The sequence below is a fragment of the Platichthys flesus genome, chromosome 2, assembly GCF_949316205.1.
Source record: "Platichthys flesus chromosome 2, fPlaFle2.1, whole genome shotgun sequence".
Lineage (NCBI taxonomy): Eukaryota > Metazoa > Chordata > Actinopteri > Pleuronectiformes > Pleuronectidae > Platichthys > Platichthys flesus.
The window spans coordinates 13,708,098-13,723,544 of NC_084946.1; the positions used below are offsets into that span (position 1 = coordinate 13,708,098).

The window sequence follows — 15,447 nt, forward strand, 5'->3', positions numbered from 1 at the left end:
GTTATTTAAGTTTTATTAATACCATGAAAACATTAATGCCAGTGGTGCATGCAAGTTGTTTTGCACTTTATAGTCACAAATCCACATTCCAGTATATTCAAGCGGTTATTATTCCTGGTTCATGTCATAATATTAAAACCAAATACTTCTCTGGAGAGTTGATATCTGAGGTGAGGCATTAACTGATTACATTTGCATGTAATTCAAAAAATCTGTCTATAAAATAGGTCAAAAGCTGTTAATACAGATGCTTCGTGAACGTACAGACGTACTAAAAATAAGAATAACAATAGTAATAATAATAAGCATAATAATAAACCTGAATACTTTTATTCTCTGTGTTTTGTATGAAAATTCTAAATTTTGAAAAAAGTACAACCTTGATTGTCGAGTGTAAAAGCATAAAAAGGGAAATTAAGCACCTCAAGTTTGTACATACACATGTTACTTGAGTTGATGTTCTAATTCAATTTTTATTTATTCATACCATGACCATGTTTCATTTGATTAAGGGATGAAAGGGCTATTGTCACAGGGTTTTTCATTAATGAAGAGGCAATTTTGTCAAGGTCAAAACAATATTTGTTTAATAAACACATTACTAAAGCATCGAAACAATCTTACATTATACCTACAATCAGAAAAGTATAACACTAAACCAAAGTATAATTTCCAGACACCTCCAAATCACGTTGGTTGTATTTCTGTCGCGATATTGGCAGCTGTGGTGTGTACGTCACGTATCTCAGCCAGAAGCTAACCAAGCTAAAGCTAGGCTAAGTAGCCGCTGCCTGCTGCAGAGGGACATGTAGCCAGTTAAAACACATTCAGTCTCAATGAAGGATCTTCCAGAGTGACTGGGCCATGGAGTTAAGAATCATCGAGGACCAGGTAGTAAATAAATCACTTGTTGATGATCTGAATCCACGTTAGAAAACTCCCAGGACTTCTCAGCAACGCTGCAAACAGCCGGCTAGTCATGTTAGCGACATGTCGAGCAAAGTTAGTCACAGGGCTTGTAACTGTCACACACTTCGTACCTTTCACCAGTGGACTAAACTTTTCCGTTGGTACGATCTGGTGATGCAGCATTTGATGTTCGAAGTTTGTTATCCACCAAAGTCCTACCAGTAGAGTTCTTATAGTCTCTGTTGAGTTAGCTCCAAAACCTGCCAAAACAACATCATAAAACATGCTAACGTCCACATTCACTAAGTCATTGCTGCGTTTGCTGATTGTAATCTTTGGAGTTGATGGGGCATTGCTGTCTCCATCAAAAGCCAAGAAGAGATTGTTATTTTCCCATAACTTAGTGTTTATTGGCATCCCAGCATCCTAACAAAGTCTTATGTATGTATTTACGAGCAGGGTGAGACACAACAAGCTTGCTGAGGAAAGCTGTTGAGCTGAAATTGTGTTTTATTCATCAGAATCAGAAAGACTTCTTTAAGACTCCCCGGCTGAGGGGATTGGGTTTTGTTACAGCAGCTCCAGCCTAGAATAGAAATATATATATATATATATATATATACAGACCAAGAGAATTACAGTAAATATAAATATAAAACCATGGCATGATGCTGCAATATTCATCTAATCAGATGAATGATAATACATGATGGAATGAATCCAGTGTTGAGATAAGTTTAGTATGTGATGAGTCATGTTCTTCTTTAAATCTCTTTCCAGTCTCCGTTGCTCCAGGCTATATTCAGCCGAAATATAGAAGAGGTGACATTTTTGTTGAACCATGAAGAAGATGTCAATTCACTGGTAATATTATCCCACGTTAACTCATTACTCATGATGTTTTTATTAAAAGTTGTGTTATTAGTTTTGCCTACATTATGTTTCAGCAAATGTTCATGGTGCTTGTACAAACAGATCCCTGTTTCACTCACACCTGGATGGTTTTAGATAACTGTTCATTTCCAAGCAGATTTTATGTTCACACTTTGTGCAAAATGTAAAGGAGTTTAATGTTACATGAGCAGAAGCAGAAACTAAACAAGTTTGCATGACAATTAAGAATCTGAATTTACCAAGATTACAACAATAAAACGGAAAAGACACTCTGCACTGTTTGATGTGTTTTTCCTTTCAGGACCAAGAACAAAGCACACCACTTCATGCTGCTGCTTATTTGGGTGATGTCCACATTATGGACCTTCTTATCACTGCAGGTAAAACATATTTACTGTACTAAAAAATATATCATGAACAGTATATACTTGTACATATTTAGCATTTAACTCTTTCTAGTAATTAATGCAATGAGACTGCCTCTCACAACAACTAAAACACACCTAAACCACTACTAACTAGCTTAACTTTGCATTTGCTCTGATCTACAGATGCAAATGTCAACGCTAAGGACCAGGGTGCTCTGACTCCCTTACATCGAGCAGCTGCTTCAAGAAATGAAGTATGTAATTTTCATATGAACTCCTAGGTTCTAACCACCAGATCGTAACATTTAACTGACATATTAACTGAATCTGGTCTATTTTTTGTCAGAGGGCTGTGGACCTGCTGCTCGAGCACAGAGCAGAGGTCAACACAAGAGACAAATTCTGGCATACACCTTTACATATGGCAGCTGCAAACTGGGCAACAGGTTGTGCTGCAGCTCTGATACCACATGTTTGCAGCCTGAATGCTGGGGACAGGTCAGGGAGGACACCACTGCATCATGCAGCGCACAGCGGCCATGTCGAGGTAAACTATGAAGCTGATTGTAGTGATCAATGGGATCCTTGACTGTTTATTAATTTATGGTTGATAGTTATCATTTCACGGCACAACAAGCCTTGAAATGAAATCTATATTAGGAATTGAATGATATCTGGGGAACATTTTCCTGGTTTCTGGAAGTTGTTGCAGTATTTTGTGAAACTGCATTCTTCCAATGAAATATCAATCTAGTTTCACTCAATATTTATATTTATACCCAGAATACAAATGGGTTTGCCGAACTTTTTCCAAGAATTAAATGCTGCTGTCCAATATACTATGATTGTAGATTGAGTTTAGATGATTTGATAGACACACAGGTTGAACCAGTTATTGTTTCTGCAGATGGTGAACTTGCTCCTGAGTAAAGGTGCCAACGCGTGTGCCAAAGATAAAAAAGATCGGCAGGCAATCCACTGGGCTGCATACCAAGGTAAAGGTCGTCATTTGTAAAGAGACTCAAATGTACAGTTGACACTTTTCCCCAAATAGTCTTTGGTCATTAAAACAAGATAAATTGGTACAACGACATGGAAGTAACTGTTCCAAAAATATATATACCCGCGAAAAACAAAGTCACTTAAAACTGGCTCAAACAGCCACAAACGGTTAAAACGTCAGAGGGTAACGACATTTATTCTATTTTCAAGATAAATTCATTGTCATTGATCAGAGTATCTAGACAAGTGTAAGACAGAGGAACATTTATCCAAGAGTTTGAATGTCAGTCTGGGGCTTACAAGGAATGTACATAGTTTAGACACTGTCCTCACCTGCGTGTCTATGTCACGCATCCATCTGACTGAATTGAGTCAAGGCATTTTGACCATTTGATTGGTTGAGCTGTGAATTTGTGATTTGGAAGTTAATATTTGTTATCTCTACTGACTTAACGGGAAAAAAATTGACGTGTGCAAAAGTGATAATTTTGACCTACAACTTCATTATGGATGATTTATGACTGCATATATCACTGGCTTTCCTTATCAACACATCTCAGTCTGTTTACATTCAATTAGTTGTTAACAGATTCGACATGTGATGAATGTTATAATAACCTAGCTTGTATACCAAGCTTCTGTTTCCAGGCTACAGGCTCGTAAGTGACTGGAGTGTGTCATTGTCTGCGAGCATGGCAGATGTTTGTCTAAAATGTGAAGCTCTTGTTTAAGGACATATGGAGGTCATCAAGCTGCTGGTGTCTCACAGCGCCGACGTGACGCACAAGGACAAACGTGGTTACACTCCGCTCCATGCAGCAGCCGCTAATGGACAGTTGGAAGTTGTCAAATATCTGTTGCGCCTCGGGATAGAGGTAAAGTGGCTTGTTTACAAATCTCTTAAGAATCCAAAATTATTCTTCATTCTAATACAATTCTATAGCTGCCATTTATTGTATGTACTTTGCATTGTGAACAGGAAAATAGCCTTTAAACGCGCCTGATATTGCTTTTGAGTGTATTTGCAGGATTTTGTTTTTGCTTTAAAATGATTTCCAACTCTGCCTCTCAGACTGACGAACCCAACATGTATGGGAACACGGCGCTCCACATGGCGTGTCACACAGGACAGGACACCGTGGCCACTGAGCTGGTGAACGCCGGCGCCAACATCAATCAGCCCAACTATCACGGCAACACGCCACTGCATCTGGCGGCTGCCTCCTCTAGCGCGGTGCTGTGTCTCGAGCTGCTAATCAACAACGGCGCTGATGTCAACATGCAGGTGAAGAGCTTGTTTTGAAGAAGTGGATTTGATAAGAACAAAGGGGGATTCAAATGTTTTTGTAGTTATTGGTCAGAGGATTAAATTTATTGTTTATATATTATGATGATGTATGACGTTCTTTTTACTGAGCTTGTTTTAATTTCTCTGTTGAACAGAATAAAGAAGGAAAGAGCCCTTTGCATATGGCTGCTATGCATGGACGCTTTACAGGCTCCCAGATTCTGATCCAAAATGGTAAAATAGACTTCAACTAATTCTGAAACAGTGACACTGTATTCTCATAATACCCAGAGACATAAAATATCAGAGCACATTCTCAGAAACACTTAATCATAATAACACTATGTATCTTTCTGCCTCTGCCCAGGTGGGGAGATCGATTGTTTTGATATGTTTGGAAACTCTCCTCTTCATGTTGCTGCCAGATTCGGTCAGGAGTTGTTGATCAGCACTCTGCTGACAAATGGTGCTGACAAGGCGAGGTAAAGTCCAAACCTGAGATTGTTTGATGATGATCTTACACCACAACACCTTCAAAAGGCATAAGGTCTCTGAGCACAGGTTCTCAGTCTATGAAGAGGATCGGGAAAGTTGGGTCTTGCTTTTCAGATATAAAGAATGTGGCAAGAGATTGTCTGAGTTAGACACGTTCACAACAACCGGCTAATGAGGGGTTTTGCCTGAGTAGAGCATGCAAGAGTCAGAATCGCTGCGGAAATTACATGTTTTGTTTACAGCAAATTGTCACCTATGTCACCAAAAGCCATCGGTTCTCATTATCTGTCCAATTTCACATCTTTTCTGGTTTCTTCTATCTGTAATCAACAACTCTTCATCATACTTTTAGCTGTATTCCTTTCCCTTTATCAGTTTTGCGTCTGTCGCTTGTTATTGACGTCATGAACATTCCCACCAACTGTTTTTCAGGCATATTCCTGCTGTATTTTCACATTGGCTCACTTAGACATTTTACGGACATTTTGCCAGGGCAGTGGCAGGAAAAGCTCTGAAAAATGTCAGGAGAAACTGACTTGTACATTTGTGTTCTCAGACTCAGCCACTATGGACAATTTCATGAAAACCACTAGCTTTCAGTGCATGTCTGAAAGAGGATTCAGAGTTTGGAATTAAATGCACACCCGAGTATACATCAACTCAATGTGACCAACCAAATAGTAAATAAGCCAATTTATAAATATTCATAGTCTCCCCTACACAGACATGTACACAGACGCATGGATATTTATTAAGTTATTATTAGTGATCCTGTTATCAATTAATTTGTAAACCAAGGAGAACTTTGAAAGCTTTATGAAAACAAATTGAGTTTGTACATTTTTCTCACAGAAAATATCCCATCTCAGACTAACTAATATCTGTTATAATCTCTAAAGACAGGGGATTCATGGGATGCTTCCTTTACATTTGGCGGCGCTGTACGGCTTTCCAGACTGTTGTCGAAAGTTGCTGTCTAATGGTGAGAATCTGTTTGACTCATAAAGAGCCATTTTCTAATTTATGCTCTTCCTTGTTGCATTTTCATTAGTGAGACTACTCCAAACGTTTCCACTCAAGTGTTGTTGTGTTGTGTTCAGGTCAGTTCTTCAACTTTGTGCCAGCTCACAAGCCGTCAGTTGGGTTTGATATCAACATATTGGACGACCATGGGAGGACATGTCTGCATGCAGCTGCCTCTGGAGGGTGAGAGAACAAACACACAAACACAGAGAAACACAATTGTTAAGTGCACATGATTAACATACAGTTCAGCAGTTAAATTATTTTTGCTAGACTCCTTTTACTCAGACAAATTTTGCCTTATTCATTGTTTTATAATTAGTTTAAATATATTAAAAGGTTCTTACACACATACACACAAGTTGTCTGACTCAGATCTGACACACCTAGCTCTTAATTTCTTATTAAATAAATGAATTTTTAATCTACCTTTTCTTTTTCTTGTTACAGAAATGTTGACTGTCTCAACTTGATCTTAAATAGCGGCGCTGAACTCGACATCAAGGATCATTTGGGAAGGTAAACAATGTTAATATAGCTGGAGTAATTAATGCAACTCTCGGCAGCTTTCGGTGGTAACATAGCTGTCCCCTGTTGCCCCTCGCAGATCTCCTTTGCACTATGCAGCAGCCAATGCGAGCAGCCAATGCACAATCTCCCTGGTGAGAGCGGGGGCTGAGGTCAATGAGCTGGATCTGATGGGCTGCAGCCCTCTGCACTACACCGCTGCTTCACACACCTTCTGTGGGTAAGAAAACACATTTCAATAATTTATTCTTTAATCACATCAACATCGTGTGGACATTAATCTATTGATAATGAATGACTTCATTAAAGCCAGAGTCTTTTTTTTTTCCAACAGTGGGAACTCTGAGCCTGACTACAGTTTGGAAAAGGAACAAGAGGCCTCTCTGTAAGTCACGTTATTGTTTATATATACAGAAACCAAATGTACGGTCTGTTTTTTTTTTCAATGTACGGTCACTTAAAAGTACATTATCTCGATTTACAAGTATGTAGTTGACCTAGACTCTTTATAAAGTTTGACGACATTATAGCTTCCCCAAGGAGCCTTTTGATCGCACACTGGCTGGCAACAGTATAGATCATGGACCCGCCTCCTCCATGTTACCCATCTCCAAAAATTGTCAAAAAATACATATATAGATTTTCCTCAGATGTTTTTTTTTTTAATACACTGGTATCTGTATAACAGTTTATGATCTGATATGCTTGGTTTGAATTCATTATTTGCTCTAAAAATGAGGTGATACATCATGAGTGACAGCTGATACTGGCTGACGAGTATCAGTGGGACCTCTGTACATTGGCTCCATTCCCCGATCACTACTGCGCGATTAACAATACGCAAAATGTCAGTGTTTGTATACAGAATATTGTGGCTTCATTTCAACATAGCGGGAGGAAATGGAGCTTATAGTTGTTAAAAGTCCAAATTAAAGTTGAACGTGCTAGTGTCTGACCGAAAATAGTGAAATCTGACACAATATATGATGAGAGATGATGTTAAATTTTGTCAAGACTAATTTGGTCCTTTTACCACTTTTATTTTTTCTTGATATTCCGAATAAATACCAGGGTCCTACAGGCAGGACCACATATTAGCGACACAGAAAGCATTCCTCATCTTTCCTTAACTCTGTGTGTTCAGGTGTTTGGACTTCTTGCTTGACAATGGGGCAAACCCAACTGTGAAGAACAATAAGGGTTACAGTGCTGTCCACTACGCTGCAGCTTATGGGAATAAACAGCACCTGGAACTGGTCAGTGAAATTTCTCATTTAGATACTCAGATTTTGTTGTTGTTAATCAACGCTCACTAAACCCAGTTTTTTTATTTCCTCTTGCAGCTCCTGGAGATCTCTTTCAATTGTCTAGAGGAGGTGGAAAGTAACATTCCAGTCAGTCCTCTGCACTTAGCTGTGAGTAGAACAAATACCACATACCATAATGTACATGAATACTCACCACATATCAATGCCGTTGACTCTATTACCATGCATTCTGCCACTGCAGGCATATTATGGTCATCGGGAGCCCCTGCGTCTACTGTGTGAGACGTTAGTGAGTCTTGACGTACGGGATACTGAAGGCCGAACCGCTCTCCACCTCTCTGCTCAGAGGGGGTTCGCTCCATGTGTGGAGGTGCTCCTGAAGCACCAAGCCTCCTACACACTGAAGGACCACAAGCACAAGCGGACGGCCCTCCATGTAGCAGGTGTGTTTGGTGTATCCAATTTCTTTAAGAAAAAGGAAATGCAAATATTATCTTGTAGTTTTTTTTTTTTTTTTTTTTTTTAAAACATGTAAGCTCCATCAGCTCCACTGATAAATGCATTTTTGATATTCAGATGTATTTTCCCTTTTCTTTCATCCCACCTACAGCTGCTGAGGGCCAGATGGACTGCTTGCTTCTATTGGTCAACAAGAAACAAAGTGCCGACATCATTGACAGCCCAGATACTCAGGGACAGTAAGTGACTTACTATTTCATAATATAATGGATTAACATAAAACATCAGACAATTATTTTTCACATTCTGGCATGACAGAATTAAATTATACCTATCTGTCCAACAGTTTGTTTTTCACATAAAGACATTACTTCACCATGTTATTGTTTGATGTGGCTTTTTAAACAAACAAATGTTTCTTTCACATTATATTAAATGCAGTCACACAGACAAGAAAAATTAAGACTCTGATTTGCCTGTCTGATATGACCAGAGAATCAAACCTATTAACCCTGACTCCAGTCAATTCTTTGTTTTGTTATGTGTGCAGGACGGCTCTCATGCTGGCCTCTCTGGGACGTCACACTGACTGTGTCCACATCCTGTTGGAAAAAGGAGCCAATGCTGATGCTGCAGACAAAAAGGGCTTTACCGCATTACATAGAGCTGTAAGTGTATCAGCTGTTTGTGTTTGTTCTATCATTTAAAATGACGATGCTTCGCTTTCTAGCATCTGTGACATTCTAGAAGTTTTTTGTCCTCTCACATCACATCTGATGTTGTCCCTCTTTAGGCCATGTTAAACAGTGAGGACTGTGTATCTGCTCTGTTGGAACATGGGGCTTCTGCTCTGTGCAGAGACACTCAGGGACGGACCCCGCTGCACATCGCAGCCTCCCGTGGCCACACGGAGCTGCTCCGCTGTTTGCTGAGGGCTGCTATGAAAAGTGACCCTCTGGACTCCATGCAAGACCACAGAGGCTACACGCCCACACACTGGGCTGCCTACCACGGTGGGACATCATTAATCATTCATGTCCACCACACTTTTTAACAAAAATAATTTTTCGACTAAATGTAGATATGAATATATTTACATCATGTATGAAGGAATATTTTAAAGCCAAGTCTTTGCTTGTTATCCACAGTATAATTTAAGCCCCTAAATAATGTGTCTTAGTGAGTGTCACATGGCTGTTTTGTTTAAAACTTACATGGTGAGATGCTTTATTACCATAAAGATTTTAATTAGTTGTCGTTTTGTTTCCTGTTCTCTACAGGACGTGAAGGATGTTTACACATTTTACTTGAAAACAAACTTTTTAGCAACCGGGAGAAAAGTCAGTTCACCCCACTGCACTGTGCCCTGTGAGTATCATAAACAATGTAGATTAAAAAAATACATAAAGTGTGGCTTTTAAAGCTTACAACTGTTGTTTCTCTGCAGAGTTAATGGACACGATGTTGCTGCTGAACTTCTATTGAAGACTGTAGGACCTCAAATTGTTAACGTTTGTGATGCCAAAGGAAGGTGAGTTCAGCTCTGAGCCTATCCTGACAAATCTAAGTCATGCAGCACTGCCTGTATGGGTCAGTCTACAGATATTGAAATTATATATATTTTTTATATATTACGTTAAAGAGGCTTCTAAATTATTTTTGACAAGATTTTTCCTTATTTATTATTTGATACATGAGTTCCAGAGAATTTCTACAGGTTTATTCCCTAAAAATCATATATTGGCTATCATAAAGTAATGGAAAATGTGTTCTATTAAAACATCAATTTTATTGATAACTCTAATGAGGAATGTTGGACTCTTTAGCCAATATTAAGCCATGTGATTCAATTAAGGGGAAAGTTGCAATCATCTTTTATCGTCAATACCGTTACGTTTTATCTACAACCTATGTAAGCTACTGTTTTGCAGAAAACTTTTTGGTTGGATTAATAAATTCCACCTTGGTGGGTGTGATAAGATTCTTTTATATCTTTAAAAGATTGAAACTTTTATTTTGTGTCAGCTTTCCAACTTCCAATTACTTGCTGAAAGCTTGACATGTATATGCATTTCCAAGGTAGCAAATCTTCTTTTTTTTTATGTGCTTTTATATGTTTGTTTGTTGTGTAACTGTAGGACCCCCCTGCATGCAGCTGCCTATTCAGGAACCGTTTCTGGGCTCCAGGCTGTTCTGGCTCAGGGAGCAGAGGTCAATGCTGTGGACCACTGTGGATGCTCTGCTCTGATGGTTGCTGCTGACCGTGGACAGAACATGGCTGTTGGTATGTGACAGAAGAGCCTGATTTAAAAAAAGTTTGCAAGTTTTATTTTCATAAAAAATGCATGAAGACAACGATAAAACGAAATCTTCCTGCGAGAGATCATCAGAGTCCCTCTTTTATTGATCTCTCCTCGAATTGCTCCTGCTTGCTTTTTCATCATGTCTGAACATTTTCATTTCACAGTCATATTTGCAGCCCCCTTTAACACGTAGTCACTGTCTTTGTGAGCCTCACAGTCCTCACTGATGATTTCCTTTGATACACCATATAGATAATTTTTGCTGATGCATTGTCCTGTCATTCCACATGAAAACCACCGGTGAATATCTCTAACATAAAGTCCTGTTTTCGTGTCTTATTTTCTGCTTTTCAGAATTATTACTGCAGCGTGCAAAGCCAGACCTGACCCTGGTGGATGTCAATAATAACACAGCCCTTCACTTAGCCTGCAGCAAGGTCAGACACACAAACACACAGACACACATGCATGTACTCTATGCATGCAGTGGCACAGTAACTTTCGCATTTGTGGGGATTAGCTTGAAAATAATTAAATAAATAATTCTAGTGCATTACAATAAGTACGATTCATAATTGATAATTAAAAAAAAACAGCTTATCATACTCAATTCTAAATTACTTAAATTTTTACATTAACTAATTAAACCCTGCATTCATTCACAACAGTGGGAATTTTATAATGTGATGGTTTAACAAATTTGCAATGTGCATTTCACAAAGTTAATTTGAGGGTTTTTGGTGACATTTTAACAAAGCACTGCATTCATAAGTAGTTCGTACCGTACTGTTCACTCATTTCAGTGTGTTTTATTCTGCAGGGTCATGAGATGTGCGCCCTGTTGATCCTTGGAGAGATCAGTGACTCCAGCCTCATAAATGCAACAAACAATGCTCTGCAGATGTGAGTTTTTTTGAACCAGTGGCCACTTAAAGTGAATTGTGTCAGTTAAGAAAACCGCAGATAAAACATGTTCTAACTATGGAAACTATGAGATTGTGGATGCTGAAGTTTGGTATTAAGACGCACACATAATGTGTTCATGGATTTCATTAGTTAGATGTGTTGGGTATGAAAATATTCAAATGTAGTCCAACAGTTATGTGCAGGTTCACATGCGATTTTCCAATAAGCTACAACTTAAATGATACAATTGCTTAAACAGAGATTTTGATAATTAAGTCATACCTTTATGAGAAAATTATCTATAGTAAATATAAAATAAGAAATACAAATTCAGACCTTCAAGCTGTTAAGCAGCAGTATAAGCAAATTTGTTTTTATAAAATTGTGTAGAATATCAATTGCGATGTAATTGATATATTGTGTTATATTGTGTTTACTGATGATGGAAAACACACTGATATCACCATCTGTTTTAGAATTTAAGAAGAAAGTCTTCCAAGTTTATAGTATTAACTTATGTGCCATTGGCCCCAGTAATACTACATCTGAATTATTAATATGGATACATTCCCACCTGTATAATCAAACCTGTGTGTTTGTGTTTTTCTCATGTAGGCCTCTTCACATTGCAGCAAGGAAAGGCTTGGCGACTGTAGTGCAGGTGTTACTGAGCAGAGGTGCAGCAGTCATGGCTTTAGATGAAGAAGGTAAACAGGAATAATTGCTCTATGTTCCAGCGCTACTACACCACACTGTCTCTTTTCCCTGTGAAACAACATCACAGATATTCATTTTCCTGTTGATCCTCTGCAGGCCACACTCCAGCTCTGGCCTGTGCCCCGAACAAAAATGTTGCGGACTGTCTGGCCCTGATCCTCTCCACCATGAAGCCTTTCCCTCCCAGAGAGGCCGGCGGTGCTGCAGCCTCCCACTTCAACCCCCTCCTGAAGAATTGTGGGATTGCTGCCACATGCGGGTCCAGTGGAAACCTTTGTCATGCCTAAGTTGGCCTGAGTGAAATCTCATCCGTGTGAAGCCCGAAGTCTCCAAACGTAACCACGCACATACAAGTCTCCATGATCATGTGTGGTCAGGCAAAGCTTCGTCTTTCACAAGTCATGACATTTATACTTGTGTGTCACATGCAGCTGCACATACACCATGTGCTCATCTGCTAGTAGCATAGTCTTAAACATTTTATTAACATTAGCAGACCTCTTAGATTCTCTTTATTTGAGTTTAGCACATACATGTTATTTTAATGAAGCACTAACATTAGAAATTAATGGAAGTTTTAACATGAGCACACCACACAAGCCTCTCTACCTGAACCACAGCCACTGTCAGTATTAGCCTCAGTTCTTAGCTCATTAATCACCAAAGCCTGTCGCTTACAGATTCGTCCAGAGCTAAAGAAGTGCAAGAATACACAGATGACTGTGTTTTATTTGTGTGTGTGTGTTTGTGTGTGTGTGCGTGTGTGTGCGCGTGTGTGTGTGGTTCTGTCTGGTTCTGTCTGTGGGTCTGTCTGTCAGTCTGTAAGTTATACTTTGCATATTAGACATTGCTTCTTAAAATACGTCTTTTTAAAATATCTAACAGGTGCTATAAACCTTTTATGCAATTATTAAGACTCTATTTTCTTATTCTGTCAAGACTGTAGCAGACACTAGATATAAATAACGTATTATTCTAATATCATCATGAATTACATTTCAATTTAGTAAAAGTACCAGAAGCTTAAAATGTTTTTAATAATATAGTTTACTGAGTTAAGTGTATATATATTTAGTTCTTAAAATGAAGTTAATCATTTACATGTATAATCTTGAAAATCCCAAATTATTGAGAATGAACCTCAGGTCAGTGTGTACTGTACAGTGCAATAAAAAGCGCATCTGAAATTGGATGTTGCACAGCAAGAATAAAGCGGGACAGAAGTATTTAAATATGTTTCACTTAAATATGCCAGAGAATCAAAAAATATATTTCAGGCTTTGAACACGAAAGTTGTGTGTCTTTAGTAAATCTGACATTTCACTTAAAGATAACTTTAATTTCTGTGACATCTTCAAACTGTTATTTAAGTTTTGTTCTTATTTGCCCTGAAACCCAGAGACATAAAACTGAGAAACAGAGAATCCTCCATACTTGAGATACGAGAACTAACGAATGTTGGCATTTTTACTCAAAGACTTTTTTGCTTATCAAATTTTTTTAAAATCAAATAGATGTTTATCGACTAATCAATTGTTTCAGCACTATGCTCAAAGTCTGTTTTCTGTATGATTAAATACATTTGAAGAAACTGTTCAAATAAGCTGCAACTTACTGAAATGCTGTTTTGTTTGTTGTGATTTTATTTTTGGGGGGTGTTAGGATCAGTTTCACTGAAAATCTCCTGTAGCAACATGTCCTTCATCCAAAGCAACCAGAAGATCAGTGTCGAGCATTTATTGACACTGAATAAATATTTTATTGGCTTTTAAATTGTCAGAGCTTGATTTCTTTTTGATAAATAATTGTTTTTTCTCTTTGCTACATAACTTGGCACAATACACCTGAACTGGTACAAAGATGTCACTGCCTCTGTCTGTGAAGATCAAGGTTTTATGAATTGATTTGTAGATTTAATGTTTACCTTTTTAAATTTGCACTCTGACATAAAAGTTTACATTTTACAGTAATATATCTTTACATTTATGCAAATATTCTATCAATTTACAGATTAAACTTTCATCTAAGAGTAGAACATTATCCTGTGAGCATCTCCATCTGTCTGTCGTTTGGATCTGAGTCTTGGTGGGGAACGATTCTACAACTTAAGGTTGTAGTTAAATGTTTAGAATCATGTTTATCTTGAAGAATGTCCTTGTTTCAGCTTTTCACGTGAACAAATTGTCTGTCTTCCCTCCCGTCTTTTGGACATTTCAGATGCACCAACTTGAAAACTGTGTGTGGTAAGGTCGTGGATGGCTTTCGGAGATAATAAATAAACTTGCTCCCATGATTGTTGTCTTTCTTATTTATTATCATTCCATTTCTTATTTGAGTAAACAAGTGGTGGTGGTGTCTCTCAGGTTAATCTTTTTTTCCTTATCTTCTTATAGTGGCTCTAATGTACAGAAGGATGTTTGCTGCCACAGTGGAAAAAGAAAAAAAAGATTAATAGTACATTATAAAGTGATAACGATATAAAAACATGAAATTAACCATGAAAGTTTTGTTATAATGTGAAAAGCTTTTTTACACACAGGCAGTCAACATACCTCTATATTGTTTTGTCTTCTCCTCTACTTTGCGGTGCCTTTCTGAATTTTGCACCTGATAATTTGATCTTTTTTTGATTAATCTTTTACTCTAACCGCAGTCTATCACCGCTGATGAAAACATTTTTAAAAAACTGCGCAGTTCGGTTGTGCACAATGGGCTTCTGCACAGGATGTGCGCAGTTGTTTCATTTAATTTAATTGTTATATATATTTAATTTAATTGTTTTTATATTTAATTTTATTGGATTTAATTTTAATTGTTTTATATTTAATTTAATTAATTCTCTGAATACAGTCGAGATTGCGAATGTCTCTTTTGAAATGTTAGGGACACAACTGGTGCAACAGTTGTTTCACCCTAATCAAAATCAGTGAGGGTGCGAACAGACCAATTATTTAATATGGGGATGATGTTGTGACGTTACTGTATTGTTTTACAATGCATGTGTCACGTCATGATAAATCAGTCTTTTGTGCCGCCCTCTCGGCATTTTGAGTCCTAGGCAACTTCTTAGGTCGTCTGTACCAGGAACCGCCCCTGAATGAGGATAAAATGAAAAAATTGACAAAGAAGAAAGGTAAGAAAAAGGTGGAGATCAAGGCAAGATGAATGAAAGAAAAGGAAAGGTAAAAATAACCAAGAGAAAGGAAGAAGGAAGGTCCATACCTTTCCATACCTATTGATGTAAGCTATAGATTGTTTCTCTGAAGCCCTTCTTATAGTGGAAACGT

General features: G+C 38.0%; 1 protein-coding gene across 1 annotated transcript; it reads left to right on the top strand.

Annotated features, from left to right (window-relative positions):
• Positions 1–748: 748 nt before the first annotated feature.
• Positions 749–13,933, top strand: LOC133964805 (serine/threonine-protein phosphatase 6 regulatory ankyrin repeat subunit C-like). The gene is made up of 28 exons (XM_062399050.1): positions 749–891; positions 1,690–1,773; positions 2,105–2,183; positions 2,355–2,425; positions 2,518–2,718; positions 3,079–3,166; positions 3,906–4,048; positions 4,246–4,458; positions 4,617–4,695; positions 4,829–4,943; positions 5,856–5,938; positions 6,057–6,162; positions 6,430–6,498; positions 6,587–6,727; positions 6,842–6,892; positions 7,652–7,763; positions 7,851–7,922; positions 8,017–8,218; positions 8,386–8,473; positions 8,785–8,902; positions 9,028–9,247; positions 9,515–9,602; positions 9,682–9,765; positions 10,373–10,518; positions 10,892–10,974; positions 11,358–11,440; positions 12,059–12,150; positions 12,257–13,933. Exons 1-28 carry the CDS (start codon positions 865–867, stop codon positions 12,445–12,447), a joined length of 3,129 nt encoding a protein of 1,042 aa, XP_062255034.1. The 5' UTR covers positions 749–864; the 3' UTR covers positions 12,448–13,933.
• Positions 13,934–15,447: the final 1,514 nt, after the last annotated feature.

Excerpts from the sequence above, each read along its gene's own strand:
- LOC133964805 (XM_062399050.1), top strand. The coding sequence starts at position 865 with ATGGAGTTAAGAATCATCGAGGACCAG. Across the intron at positions 4,459-4,616 it reads GCGCTGATGTCAACATGCAG|AATAAAGAAGGAAAGAGCCC; the intron begins GTGAAGAGCTTG and ends TCTGTTGAACAG. Across the intron at positions 8,219-8,385 it reads GACGGCCCTCCATGTAGCAG|CTGCTGAGGGCCAGATGGAC; the intron begins GTGTGTTTGGTG and ends TCCCACCTACAG.